General features: G+C 41.9%; 1 protein-coding gene across 4 annotated transcripts in view; it reads right to left on the bottom strand.

The window, feature by feature from the left end:
* The window catches only part of RAP1GDS1 (Rap1 GTPase-GDP dissociation stimulator 1), a 106,105-nt gene extending 100,318 nt beyond the window's left edge, over positions 1-5,787 (bottom strand). For 2 of the 4 annotated variants that reach the window (XM_075500605.1, XM_075500606.1), the window contains exon 1: positions 4,995-5,350. In XM_075500605.1, coding sequence (XP_075356720.1) covers positions 4,995-4,998 — 4 coding nt within the window. In that variant the 5' untranslated portion in view covers positions 4,999-5,350. Of the gene's footprint in view, positions 1-4,994; positions 5,351-5,594 lie in introns of those variants that run through there. The other 2 variants (XM_075500604.1, XM_075500607.1) reach the window with 2 other exon arrangements.
* Between the last annotated feature and the right edge of the window lie 9,556 nt (positions 5,788-15,343).

Raw genomic sequence — 15,343 nt, 5'->3', positions numbered from 1 at the left:
TAAAATTCAAACTGTCATTAAAAAAATCTTTTCCATTAGTTGGAGAACTCATATCAACATTTGAAGACTCCTAATTTCCAGAAGTTTAGATGTAGTTCCTAATCTATTTTAACCTGGAAACAAGTTAGAATCTGAAACGTAATGCCTCCAACAGTATAAAGACAGCAGGGATGGTTGTTTCCTTGAATACACAGCATGCGAACAGACCCTGGTGGACCAGTCAACAGTGGAAAGAGGGTTTTCTATTACATAAGTGACTGGGTCACTATCTAGTGTCCCTTTGTCATCCTAAGATATGAACTACATCCTGCGACACAGTTAAGAAGGGATAGCCACCAATCTCCTTGACAGATGCCATAGATGAATCTCCATAGCTTTCTCTCCTGTCAAACAGTGATGACATTATTTTCCCCTTTAATGAACAAATGCTAGTTTATGTTAATCTCTTTTTTTTTTTTTTACATATTTATAAATAATTAAATTCTCAGAACTTCCAGAAATAAATCAGATTTACTTGAGGAAGATGGCAAATTATAATGAGTCTTCTCAAGGACTGTCAGCAGCAGCCCAATGGTACTACAAAAAAAAGAGGGTAAAAATTATCTGATTTTATTTACATTTATACCCCAACTATTTTCTTAACTTTTTTTTTTTGGGGGGGGGGGGGGGGGGGGAAACGGGGACAGGCAGGGGACACACAGAGTAGAGCTCCTAATTTCCTTCTCCTATTCCTATCCTCTGTTGTTCCATTCATCCATCTATTATCCCTGTCTTTCCTCTGCTTCTAGTATTTCTCTCCCTCCACACATTTCCCTTAAGGGATTTTTGTTCCCTTCTATTCTTGCCTCTCGTCTTGGTAGCTTTCTCATTTCCATTATTACTGCTTTGTTTCCTTCAGGTTTCAGCTGTTCTTTTGCTTTTTCTCCTTCCACTTTTATTTTGATGCTACAGAAAGCCAGATGTTCCTCACAGACTTCTGAAACTACCTCTGAATATTCTGTTCTCAGGAAACATACTGTGAATGAAGCCCTTAACCTAAAGCTAAAGACAAAATTAGTTGCTTTCAGTCTCACATAATAACAAAAGATCACAAATATTGGCCTGAACACAGGACCAGTATTCATTAAGGAAGGTCAGTCAGAAGTAACCTAACCTCTCTGGCTGCTTCAGACGCACACTTCGAGGAACATTACTGAAGCAAAGGAGATGCACTATAAAAGCGGTTTCCTCCGTGTTTGTGTTTTAAAGACAAGACTTTTGCCAAAATCAGTCTCGTTTTTAGGAAATGTTAATACAACATTTTATACTGCCTTAAATTGGTGTATTCTGGCTGGCTAGAACTAATATGCTGGTGTTGTTAGAAGTCTCATTGTTTTAGCAAAAACTTTAAAAGAATTTAAAATTATCTTTTTGTGCAATTGATATATCTCTTTTCCAAACAGTTTATTAGGTTATCTTGCATCTCTTGCAAGAAAACTAGCAAAAGAGCTCTGAAGATGGAAGACTTCTTTTCATTAGCTTTCATCCCTCTCATGTCTGAGGCTACCGATTACATTTTTTAATAAAAAGCAGGCAAGTTTATTCCTATCTTCCCAACAGCAATATTGCACACAGCCACGCCTGAAGCTTCACACCCTCCTGCCTCCTTTATGTCATGAACCAATGCCCTGAAGACAGGCAGTGGCTTGTTACACCCTGATCTGTGGTTCAGTTTGGATTTCGTATTTGACAACCACCATGCTGACCCCAAAACTTGATACATAGTTGCACGTGGTAATTCTTCAGGGAAACTGGGAGAGAAAATTGAGTATATTGGGAGGAGAAGGGCAATATAAATCTTTGTTCTGACAACAGTGTAGCTAAATGGACAGTACTTAAATAAATCCATCTATGTTATAGCCTGTGTACCTTATATATCTTGTCATTGTGCTATTACTGCTAGGTATTGTAAAGAGTCTAGCAGGTTGCTTTTGCAGTTTGTTGCCCAACTAAGCACCTAAGCATGTATTAAGCTTCATCAGAGCAGAGGCTGCCTTCTGTTTCCTGCTAACAAAACCAGTACTCCCAAAATGGAAGAATATTTTTATGACCTTTAACTATTACAGACCATAACACCAACACTTTAAACAAACTGATATGTGCCATAAAAAAAAAAAAAGTGATCTGTATTTGTATTCTGCTTACAAACTCTCATACATGGTGTTTCTCCATCTTTTGGGGCCAATGGATTACTGTGAGTGGTCAACATGTAACCAAGTTCCTGATTTTTATTTTATTAATTTACATCTGTGGAATAACTGCAGCCTGCTTACAATAAACTCCGTGGGCCACTGCTCTAAAATAGAAATATTTTCTTGGATACAGCGTGTTTGCATGAGTATACCAGTTGTGCTTTTCGAGGTTAAAACCAAGAACTGACTGGGGAAAGGGGCCATTCATTATGAAAGTGAAGCATTACATTAGTAACTAAAAACTAAAAACCTGTAATTGTTCTTATAAAAACAGAAGTAAAGTACTGGGGGTGCCCATGTCACCTCAAGTATTCAAAGTGCTCTACTGCCTGGAGTACTTAAGGCAACTTGCCGCTTGAAGGCAAAAGTTGAATCTTATTTAAACTGTACTCAGACACAACTTTCAAAACTATAAACACAAGCAACAAAAATGATCGTTTTGTAAAGAACTGATACTAATGAGAGGAAATCACTATCCTCTAGGCGGAAACAACTGCCATGAGAATGTCTTCACAGGAACACACACTTGGAACCAGAGTGGCAGCAGAGATATTTCTGTACAGTAAAGATAATGCAGATCCATGTATACATAATAAGTCTTTTTAACAACAGAAATCTTTTGAGTGGAGTTAGAACATAGCTCCTTGGGTTTCCATTTTCTATCATTAGTATACAAACCAGCTAATACCATACCAACCTTCATAAATTCAGAATAGACCATATGTTTAACTATAAGACATTACTGCAGTCTCTGCCACAAACGCTTGTTTGTTGAGCATGATTTACAGAATGATATACAAGCTACAGGAAGAACAAATTCATCCTTGATTTAATTCTAAGGATTTTCAGCTTTTATTCAATGCGTTACCAAAAAGAATACTATAAACTGCATGAGGGAAGCTAGTGCACAGATTGTATGAGCTTAAACATAGAGCTTAAACATGGAAAGTCATTATTAGTTGCTAGCCAAGGTGAAACTGATTTCAGTCTTTGCCACTTGCTCCTTGGAGCAACAAGATCTCCTGCAGAGGCTACTTAGAGTTTGCCTTGATTTTAAAGACAGTGGAATCAGGCCCTGATATGTGAAGAAAGGGGGGGTGGGGGGGGGCGGGAAGGTTCCTCTGTATTTTCCCAAGCAATCTCTCTTATAGACGGGGGAATTATGGACGGGTGCTGATAGATTCTACAGGAAAATTATTTTAGTCTTCCTGAAAATAATTACAACCACTCTTACTTATGCAGCGAGCTGTAGCAGATTCTCAAACTGTTTACAAACTTGCCTGCAACTGACACGTAGTCTCATCTAAAAAGGAGCGCTGCGCCGATTCTGCACCAGCTTTTCTGAACAGCTTTTAGCTGGTGCCCTGAAGTTTTTATTTTTGGAAGCTAAAACAGAGTTAGCTACAACTAGACTTTGACCAGAACGATGAGATTAATAGTCCTACTTTGTGAATGGAGACAGGAGACATATGCAAACTAAATCCTGGTGTGTCTTGTCTTTTCCACCCACATGAAAAGAGAGACCCTCACTATATCGTTATAGTTTACCTAATTCTGATAAAATCTGATAGTTATTCCTCATGCCTGACCCTGGCACCTTGTAATTTTAACCATTCTCCAAAGGTTCTCCATTGCTTTAAAGGAGTTAAATAAGTACTTATCCTCATTTCACAATCAGAAAAACTGAGGCACTGCAACCACTTCTTGCCGTGGAAACTTCTAGTTAAAAGTGAAAGATATGTGCGATCTGCAAAGAAACTACTGATATACCTAAGGCCACAGGAAGTGCTGATGTCAAACCCCCAAGCCAAATTCAGGAACTGCCACCTTTTTACCCTGGTTGTGAACCACAGCTCCTTGCCCTCCGGATCTGCAACCTAGATCCCACCATCACATTTGGCAGGCTGGCTGGGTCTTTGGCAGCTCAAGGGAGGCACTCCTTACCCATCTCTGGGATCTACGCTACAGCCAGATTTCTGGGAAATCTGTTTTATGGCGGCTGTTTAATACTGGGAGAGCTGTAGTTTGTGCAAGAGGAAGAGGTGGAGAAGGCAAGAGAAATTCACTGAGCACTTTGTAAGGAAAAATCAAATACCATACTTCCTAAATTCACATGACATTTGTTGGAAGCTCCATGCAAGTGGCAAACTACTTAATTTACAATCTTAAGATAAAAAAGGCAGAGGTAATATGGCTGCATTTGTAGGCATGAGTAATGCTCTTTCTAAAAGCCAGAGAAATACGAGGGTCCTTGTGTCTTCCACAAACAATGAATGGAGATTATAAAATAATCTCCTAAATGTATTACCCCAACCGTCTCCATTATGCAAACAGTAACCGGGAAAGCGTCCTGGGGGTGCCTTATATAACTCCTTGCTCTGAACCTCCCTTCGCACTCGGGGAATTTATCTTTCCTCTAACCCACTTTGAATTGAGACTCAGGACCGCGAGTGCCGTGCGGGGAGCACCACGGGGCTGACCAGCCAGGCGCCGGGCCGGGGCAGAGCCAGCAGGCGGGGCCGGCCGCCAGCAGCACAGGAGCCGCGGAAACATTGCGCTGCAGGGGCAGAGGCCGGGCAGTGGCCACGGCAACGCTGGAGGGGGTCGGCGGAGGCCCGCTGCCGCCCCGACCCTCCTCCCGGGCTGAGGCGCGGAGGGGAGGAAGGTGGCCGACAAGGAAGTTGCACCAGTCGCCTCTCCCCGCCCGCCGGAGACGAGCGGGAGGTGGCAGGGGCTACACAGCGCGGATCTGGCGCGACTTACCCATGGTGCCGCCGCAGCCTCGGCCTCCTCCTTCCCCTCCTGCTGCTGCTAGCGTCGCCTCTCCGCTAGCGCGGAGGGAGGCGCGGGAGGCGTGTGCGCGGAGCGGGGCGGGCGCGGCAGCGGCGCGGAGCCTGCGTGCGGCGCGACTATGAGTCAGGGTAGCACATCCGGGCAAGGCCGCCTGAGAGACACCCCGCCCGCCCGGTGGCACCCTGCCGCCGCCCGCCGCCGCGGAAGGGCGGGCAGCCGCGGAGGGAGGAGGCGGTGCGGGGCCGGCGGCAGCGCCCCCGGCCGGGAAGGAGGGAGCTGAGGGGCGGATCCCCGCGGGGGGCGGTGGCTCCCGCCCCTCGCCGCAGCCCCGGTCCTCCTTTGTTAGAGGGGCTGGGGTGGGGCCGCCCTCTGGGCCGGGCGGTGGCATGGCGGTGAGGGAGTGAGGGGCGCCGGTCTGACCGTTAGTAACGGCTGCGAGCGCGCGGCGTGGTGACACAGACATACACACACTCCCCTCGTGCTGTGGGCGCCTGAGGCCGTTCTTCTGTTTTCCCGCCGCCCCACACCTGTCCAGGTCCTCTGGGGAGAAGGGGCTGAGGTTTTACCTACGGGGCGGCGGGAGGGATTCTTCCGCGCTGCTGACCGTCATTAAGTGCTTTGTGGAAGGCAGGCCGCCTCGGCTGCGGCTTGCGGTCGGGGCTGTTGGCTGGTGAGGGAGAGCGCGGCTACAGACCGAGTTAAGCAGTGGGGCAACGGGCGCCGAGAGGGCCACGCCCGGGTGCGCGGTCGCTGGGCGGGCAGGCAGCCGTCTCTTCGAAGTTCCTGCAAAAGCCCAGGCCCCCCCGAGGCTCCCTCCCCGCAGCCGTCCAGCAGCCCCCCGCCGCGGGGTCGGGGCGCAAGCCGGATGTACCGGGGGCGTGGGGTGGCTTAAAAATGGGGAGCGTAGCGTTTACATTCGTATTTACGAATATGGGCTCAACTTAAAGAGGAGCATTTTGCAGGAGGAAGGGATTGAGGTGGATGGAAAAGCGGTTTTCAGGTGGGCTGTGTGGGGAAGAGAATCAGTGAAGGAAACCGCCAGGTGAAGCCCAATTGCTCTGCATTTTGCTGAACCAACGTTATGAGTTTTACACCCAAAACTGAAAGGCTTCTGCACAAGGTAGTTATGTGTGGAAGGCATTTCTTTTTAACAAGAAAATGAATCTCTGTATTCAGTGTTTGCCCTTCCTTTCTGCCCTGGGATACTCAGTCTCTATAACATAGGGAACAATGAGGAAATGTGCTGTTACAGTCCTCTCTTGTTACAGCGCTTTCACTGGGAACCATTTTGGGGGGGAGGGGGTGAAATTAATTGAGTAGCTGCTCTTGTAGCATTTTTACTTTTTCCAAATCTTTCCATATTTATGTATTCACAAGTTTACCTGAGTACATCCTGAAGTATCGTTAAATAGAGTAGGACCCGAGAGTATGATAGAGGGTCTTGCTTGCTCTATAGAAATGGATAGGCCAGGGACAATTCAGATGAGTGATGCAAAAAGAAGTTGCAGATGAGTCGGCCCCTGCAGTGGCCTCACAAGTGACACCAGTAGTCCTTTTCACCAGCAGTCAGCAGCTGCCAGGGGTTTCCTCTCTGGAAGAGGTCCCGGGAGCTTTCATGCCTGTAAAAGGGCAGTGTGAGATGACAAGCAAAGAATAATTCATCAGTCCTTCTGTGGAGTACAGACTGAACATGTTTGGGTTTGTCCATTTACTTTGGTGTAGCCCTGTGATTCACCAACTCTTTCCTTAGGACATCAGCAGAATTTTGCAGTTGACTTCAGCAGGGTTAACCACTGTCCCAGTATGCAGAACTTGACACTGAAGATATGTAATTTTATGATCAGCTGATACTGAAAATTAATATGTTTTTACAGTGGCTAGACAACTTTTGTTACTCTTTTCATTGCACTGTGACTGCAGAAAATTCAAGCCAGGATATGTTGGTTTTTTAACTGCAGGGTTTGTCTAATTCAGTACCTAATAAAATACAGGGATTCTTAAATGAGTCTAAGTGGTGAAAAGTTGTATTTTTCTGCTTTCATCTATTTTTAAATCTTGCCTGAAATTCAGCTTTGTCCTATATTTTTGCCTCCTTATTTCTTTTGCTCAGCAATAAATTTTGCTTTGGCTTTATAACTGTGTCCCAAATGTTTCCTCTACTCGTGTGGGGAAAAAGGCAGTGAAATTCTGTTCTCACTGATCCCTCTCCTCTGATCATGGAGGAGACACTCCACATATTATTCCATATTATTTCCCACTTGGATACCTGGGATAAATCAGAGCAATCTGTAAAATGCATGTGTTTCACAAGTTTACTTCCATGTCCTAATTGAAATGCACACATATATCTTTGCAAGACCCACAAAGGTAAGACTGTTACCTGCTCCAAGAGAGGATTTTGAGGACAGTGACTTCTAAAGAGTTCTGCTTTCAAAGAAATTGCCAGAAAGAGGCCTGGCACTACAGAATGTCTTTGATTATAATTGTTTTTAGTGGATCCAAAAGAACTGTGCAAAGCTAGGGAGACTTTTTGATCTTTTGACTGAATACTTATTAATTCTAGGAGAGAAAGAGAAAGCTCCAAAGGAGCTGAGGACTTGTTTTTTGTCAATCTCTCAATTAGGTAAAAGTTTACAACAGAACAAAGGGGCTGTTGTAAAAAAAATCTAAATAAAGCCCTGCCATTCTTGCTGTTGAATGCAAGATCCTGTGTGTATGGCTACTCATGGTATAGCACAAAATGGAGAGGAGTCTTCATGAGAGGAATTTCCATCTCCAAGAGACTATACGGAAGAGCTTTGGGCCATCAGGCTTTAGATACCATATCTATAGAAGATAATATGCAAAATCAGTGTGCTGAATTTTTTAAAGTGATTAGCACCTGTGGAGTGTGGTGCAGTGATGCCTGTGAGAATATCTTATTAAAAACAATGAAAAGATGATGTTCTTGATGTATTCATGAAGGAAAAAAGTATTTTAAAAACAACTTTTTAAGGAAACCTGGGAACTAGAAGCAATGCATTAAGTTACCAGTGACGTTTGCAATAGAAGTTGGGAAGAAACCTGTACAAGCACATTCTGTGGATTTCAGGGGATGTTTAATTTCACCAGCAGGGAAGAGAATGAAAGATTCTTTCATAAAAATATCCTTTAGAACAGCTTATGAGATCACTGCTTGTTTCTTCACTTGTAATGCAGCTGTGAAAATTGAGTTGTAGACTACAGAAATTACGAAGTTATTAACAAGTGCTGTCTCTGCACTCCCAAACACTATGTCTGATGTCCTGCAAGAAAACGGAAAATTGGGTAAGTCACCTTCCAGTGCTTACTACTTCATGAATTTTCTTTTTCATATCTTGCATCAGTTTCAAATTCTCAGCACATCTCCTCACCCCTGACATAGCAACTCCTTGAAAATCTTCTCACATACATTCTATCATTTAATTTGGCACAAAGGCGCATGTAAGGAATATATTTTTAATTGCCTCTGTACTGATTTTAGAAACCTACATGACCAAAAGGAGGATGTTGGGATGCTCGAATACATAGGGAAACATGATATGGTACAGAAACTTAGTGGATTTGGATCATCTGATGGGAATAGGCTGTCACAACGTTTTCCATTAGTAAGGAAGGGCAAAGAAAGCAGAAGTGTAGGTAGCGTTTTACCCCTTGTTTCCTATTAGAGGCATAGACAACCCTCCAAGTCCTGGCACCTTGAGAAATTTAAGTTTTCATAGAACTAGAGGTGGAATAGTGCAGGGCTATCTGTGAACTTGCACACGGAAAACAGGACAAGCTACTTCTTGAGAACTTCCTGTGATATGTGAATGGGAAGACAGCAAAGTATGCACAGGAAAAGAGTATTGCCAGGGATGACTTGATGTCCTTCTCCCTGAGAGTAAGCTGCCTCACATTTTCCATGGGATAAGAGCAGTTAATAATACAGAAGTGAACACCTGACCTTGTTCTATGATAACTCATTCATGTTCCCATATCCGGTGTGTAAGTATTCATGATAAAGCCTTTCTGGTAAGTGCTGGAAGCTGAAATTAGAAAACTCCAACCTTGACATAAAGTACAACTTTCTAGCTGTGAGTGCAATTTAAATACCAGAATGGCTGACCTGGGAAAGTGAAATCTGAGAAACTCATGCGTTTTTTGTATCTCTCAATCCCAAGCTTTCAAAAAGCAAAGCTTTAATCTGGCTGAAGGAAAAATCTGTGTGTGCTATGTTTGAGTGTGTATGCGTTGTGTGTCATGCTAAAAGATTGCAGTAACCCTTTCTGGCCTGAAAATTTGGGATTTTTTGAATGACCAATATCTCCTGCTTTCTTCCTGGGTATTGGGGAGAGTAAAAATGGCACATGATACTTGGTATGTTCATAACACATAAAGACAGTAGCTATAGGCTAGTCTCACATTCTAGAGCTGAAGGAGGTTTACCGCATAGTCAGGAAGGAATTTCTTCCTTCTTCCCCTCAAATGTAACTGGGCAGTTGTATTATTTTTTTGTTTGCTTGCTAGTTTTTTTTTTATTTATTGTGGCTTTCCTACAGCCCTCAAGAAGAGATAGGAGAGCAACTGGAGGGAAAAATTTCTCCAACGTTATTTTGTGTGTATAAAAACTACCTGGATGACCTAGCCACAAGATGGCTTGGGAAAGACTTTGCTTCCAGGTGATATTGGTAGGGGCCTTGCCTATATTTGCCTTTCCCTGCACTATGGGAGGTGGTTTGCCAGCTGGACTCTCTGTATAAATCTCACCTAACCAGTATCCAGTCATGCAGCTGTCTTGGATATGACAACTTGGTGGTTCCTGTTCCTCAGTGGTGGTACACAGTCAAATTTGACTAAATCCTATTAGGGCTCAGGTGAATAAAGTCAGACTAATCTATGGACCATCTACGTTAAATTTATTGACCTGTGATACACAGGTGACCTAATGGCCCCTGCTGGCATTATGCTTAAGGAAGTGATTCAAGACATCTGTGAGAAAAAAGTAGGAAAGGATGAACTAGCTTTCTTTTTTATATCCCTTAAAGACAAGTGAGAACTTAACTTTCCTCAGCCAATTTAAATACCATAAAATGAAAGATGTTAAAATATTCACCAGAAAGGGGTTTTGTCTGCAGACATATTCAGCTGTTCTGTAAGTATATTCTTTCCAATATTGACTGGCTATCATCACCTGATTTTAGTCATTTTGCTGCTTAAGCTAGAGGAATGTGAAATAAATTGGAAAAACCCCTTTTTATAGATTCACACCACTATTTCTGAGTAAATGCTAATACATATTCACATTCTTGGGTAAAGGTTTATTTTGGAGTTGTTAGATGTACAAAGCAATTATACAGTGCTCTTTATTTTTAATTGTATACCTTTAGTATATCTCATTTGTGTAAATCGCATGTTTTTGGACTTAACCCAGTGAAGTGCATGTAGCCATGGCAGTTTGCTATGGTGTGTTTTATTTAAGTGCTATGAAGCATTTTATATTAAAATGTTATAATTTATTACCATATAAATAACTACTCTTCTAGTGAGACAGTTATGTCCTATTTGTTTTTCTGCTTCCATCAATTTCTCTACTTTGGTGCAAATAAAACTAAGCCTCATAAGTAACTTCTAATTTGTAAAAACAGCTTCTGACTTGATAGTACTCACAGAGATAATTTGAGTTCTATCTAAGCAATAATAATTGTGAGAGCGAAGCTGTAGCTGAGTAAGGCCAGCGTGCTCAGCTGTTGGTGATACAGAAACTAAAAGATTATAATACAAGGAAAAGGACATTTTAGGGGACAGTTACAAAAAAGACATTGTTTGAAATCCCACCTTTTTATACTTCCTAGGTGGTACAGGCAAGTTACTTTGGCCTGTGATTGTATGTCCATGAGGACAGCCTTTCGGCAACTGATGGATAAGAATCTATCTATTGTTCATTGTATGTATTCTGACAGAATCAAATAGAAAAAAAAAAATCCAAGAAAAAACCCCACCTTGCTTTAGCACATAGTATATCCCTCAGTGCCACGTTCGATACTGCAGTGCTTTAATAACATCAGTAAGCTCTCAGAATTTAAATAAGATAGTACAGAGATGTGTACGCCAGCCTTTCTTATTTAAATCTTTCTGCCCTTTTTCAACCTTGCAAGCCAGTAAGCTTGTGCTTCCCCAGGACTCTTTAACTCTTTCTCTATTTTGACTCCATTTGCTTTGTCCCTGTCAGGAAATAATTTTGCCATACTGGACAACTGAACTAATTCTGACTGAGGTTAATAAATGAATAACTTATTAGCCAGCTGACTCTCTTCAGAGGAATTTGCAACTCTGGGCCAGTGTCTTGCTGCATTATTGCCCACAATGTGCTAGTGTTACATTAATCTGGAGAAAGGAATATCCAGCTGCCTGGACTGTGTCCTTTTAAAGCCTGTCTTCAGTTCAAGCAGATGAAATATGAACTCTCTGGTTTATTTAACTTTTGGCTCTTCAGTACAGGAATTTAAGCTATATCTTAAGGTAGCAAAAATTATTTAGTGCGTATATATGCAGGACCCTGTGTGTTTTGTGGTTCCAACTGTAAAACTGGCTATAGGTTTAATTGAATTTCAGAAACAGAACTTTCACTAAATATATACATATCTGTATCTTCACATATATTTAATATGTATATGTCTATATATGCACATAAATATATATACATGCATAGATATTTCTGGGATATCTTAAAAATATAAATCAAGTATGAACTGAAAAAAAAGTCTTTTCACATTTGTGGAAGTCTGAAATAATACCTCTGAATATCACAGACAAAATCCTTAGGCTTTAATTTTTCAACGTTATAGAATTTGGCATTTTCCCAAATATGTTACAGTCTTCACATTCCTGTTAATGCACCATTTTGCTGCAGCTGCATGCCCCCTTTTTTTTCTTTTTTTTTCTTTCTTCCCCTTGAGCTACTGCAACCCATATTTCTCTGATTGCATTCCACAACATAAATAATTAGTTGCACCCTGTTGTCCTGGGTCTTGGAGGAAGAGCCCACTTTGCAACCAGGCAGCTCTAGGTATAACCTGATGATTTGAAGTAATTTTTTTGAGTTGTCATTTTTCTCAGGCAAGCTCTCAAAACTCATACTGTATTTGAGATACTGCAAGAAAATTAGCCTGTAATAACATCTGTGATTTCTGTAGCTGAAAGCATGCAGGTGGGCAAATCTGAGAAGAAAACTGAATTTTCAGATAGATGTTGAGCTCTGGTCTGATCTGCTTGCTCTCAAGCTTCTTTTCCTTGTATTTCCTTCTACCATGCAGCTCAGGAGGCTGGGGTGGAATAGCAACTTATGCTGTGAAAGTGATTAATGCGTAACAGCAAAGGCAGGGGGGTGTGTGTGTTGGTGTGTGTAAAAGGTGCATGATGGAGCAATTAACTGTAAGTCCTGCTTCAGGCAATGAAGATGCTGGTGTTCATGAAAGGATTAGCAAGTGTGTCTCTCAGTTTTGTTAGTTGTGAATTTTGCCGCCTTTTTATCTTTTTTGTGTTGAAATCTAGGTACCAGCAATGATATTGCTAGGAAAAACCCCATCCATTGTAGCATCAAGAATGAATTATAGCAATTCTAGAGAAAGATGGTGTCTTCCAAAACTAGAATTAGGGAAAATCTGCACCTAGGTACCAGCAGTGAGGTCATTATCTTTTCTGACTATTGTAGCGAGCTCTTGGCAAGCTTGCCTGTTCACTGAGGCTGAGAATTTCAGAAAGGCAATTCTGAGGCATTCAAATGCCCACAAGAGCTGCTCTCAGGATGTTGAAACATTTTGCTCTGTCTGTAACTACTTGATAAGTTAACTCTAGATGTTCGATTCTTCAGATTTCTTGGGATTTGCATCCACAGAAGGCTTGATATCTCAAAATGTTTGTGTCAGTTTCTCCTTCCTTAATGTAATTTCCTTTTCCCTAAAAAAATTTATTAATCTACGTACAGTAGCAGGAGAGCTCAAAAGTATACAGTAGCAGGAGAGCTCAAAAGTTGTGAAATGTGCTAATTTTAACTGTCTCCCACAAAACATTACTAAAACAACTTCACTAAGCCAGGTTCCCCGCTTCTTATTGTTTGCCTTTGTCAGGTTTGGTCCATGTAAAAAACCAAACATAATGATATTCCAGGCCCAAACAAATTTATTTACTTTCCCTAGTGGGACTGGAAATACAGAAGTAGTATTGTTTAAAAAAAAAAAAATCTTGCCTTTGGGGACAGGTTCAGTTGCCTCTAAGTTCTTTGGGTTGTACACAAGACTTGTCTTCCTTGAGAAAGACTGAGATTTCAGTACAACAGGCAGACAAATAATACAGGGCATCAGGATTGCTGATGAATGTGAAAGAGAAAAGGTGTTGATTAGTCTACAGTCTTTAAGATGGTACTTGAAAGGCTGGTTTCTTGAGGGTGGTTGGACTTGATGGATGAGGATTCCAAGTATACGACAGCAGCTTGATAGCAGATGCAGCAGTCAGACCAGGAAGGGACTAAGGAATAAGAAAGACTATAGGACTGTGAAGAGTTTACGTTTGTATAATGAAATTACACTTGAGATAAAGAAATAAGATTATTATCTATTATACTCAAGTAGTGAGGGAAAGCTGAGATCTGATGCATCAGGAGGAAAGAAGGCAATAGAGAGATTAAAAAAAATCTGATGTTTATATTGCATGATGGAAAAGATTTGTGGTCAGCAGTAGTGTTCTGACATGTAGGGAAAGCTGCCAAGCTAGAAGATGTCCAGGCTATAGCAGCAGCAAGAGAGAATCAGATCATAGACAGAATTGGATGCCCAGTGCAATTAGAAATTAAGAGATCCTTTACTATTTCCATGTTTTCACTATCTACTGAACAAGCTACCAAATCCAAAAAGAAAATAAAATATAAATTAAAAAGAAATCAAATCCAGACTGTGGAATCATTTAAGGATTATTTCCATCAGCGTTTTAGGCCAAACTCTGGGTTATTCCTCATTGTATGGAAGCCTCAAAATTGGCATAACACAAGACGGTGCAAGAATGGGAAGTTTCACTGTTCTTTTCCTTACTGTGAAGAATACTGTGGGACAGATGTGAGTCTGTGACAGACTCATATTCTGAGTCCATGTGATGAAATTCAGCCCTCATTTTCCAGCAACTGTACAGGTGTGCTCCCAATGTTTGGGACATTCCTGAATATGCTGAGCATGCTCATTTGCTAGCATAGATGCAGCCTATGTATTGTACAAGTAGTGCATACACTTGTGTTCAGTCTCTCTAAAAGCTGTTAGATCCACACTTTTTCTACTAATGGGTATTAATATACTGTTTTTACTCACAGGCTTTCTAATTTTGAAGCTTAGAGCTGATTGGAAGTTGCCCTATTTTAGTGCTGCATATGTATGTCAGCATATTTTTCCCACCACTGCTGTTAATTTACCCTGTCAGGCATTGTGACAAACTGCGAGACCTTGCAGGTACTTGTCGTGTCTGGAAACTTTATCCATAGCAGCGCAAGTGGGGGCGGAAATCGCAACAAAGGTAATTGCCTTGTATCTTGATCTTCAGGCAATGGAGGTTGCTCTTAGGAGTGATTTCCCTTGGGGGAGAATGGGGAAGGTAGGAGCCGAAGCCTGCAGTGCTGACTTGGTGCACTCTGAACGGTTTTTGACATGGTGAGGAGGGCTGCTGCAGCAGCAGCATAGGACTTGCAATCTGTAAGAGGAAACGCAGCCCATCAACAACACACGGGGCCCAAACTGAAGCTGGGGGAGAGATGATGGGTGGGAGAGCATATAAAGAAGAAGGTTTTAAAATGGACGTTTTATAAGAGGTATGTTTTCTTTAGCCTTATAAAGACATTTCCAATTTTAAATGGCAGTTTTCCATACTGGAGTATGGAAAACTATGCCTTTCCTAGCTCTATGTTATGGCCCTGACCTCCCCATCACCCCAAATGATACTGTGGTTTGCCTGTTGATAGTTCCTGTATAAAAAAATTGATGACACCTCACTTGATGTTAGCCTGCATTCAGGGACACCCACATATGTACCCATATCTCAGTATTTTTAGTTATAAGGACCTCTGGAACTGAAAGCAGAACACTTGTCTCTTGCAGGCCAACAACGAATTGAGAGGCCTTTGAAAAATTAGCTTTGAAGTCTTAAACTTCTTGCTGCAGGGCTGACCGCAGCTGTGCTTCTTGCACTTCCTGATGGCAAGGACTGCATGGATGCTTAAGAGAAAGAAGAGGTTTCAAGGAATCTCACTGCTGCTTTGTATTACTGAATTTTGATTTCTGACC

This window comes from Mycteria americana, chromosome 4 (genome assembly GCF_035582795.1).
Source record: "Mycteria americana isolate JAX WOST 10 ecotype Jacksonville Zoo and Gardens chromosome 4, USCA_MyAme_1.0, whole genome shotgun sequence".
Classification (NCBI taxonomy): domain Eukaryota; kingdom Metazoa; phylum Chordata; class Aves; order Ciconiiformes; family Ciconiidae; genus Mycteria; species Mycteria americana.
The sequence above is the reverse complement of the archived record's forward strand: the minus strand, read 5'-3'. Positions and strand labels throughout refer to the sequence as shown.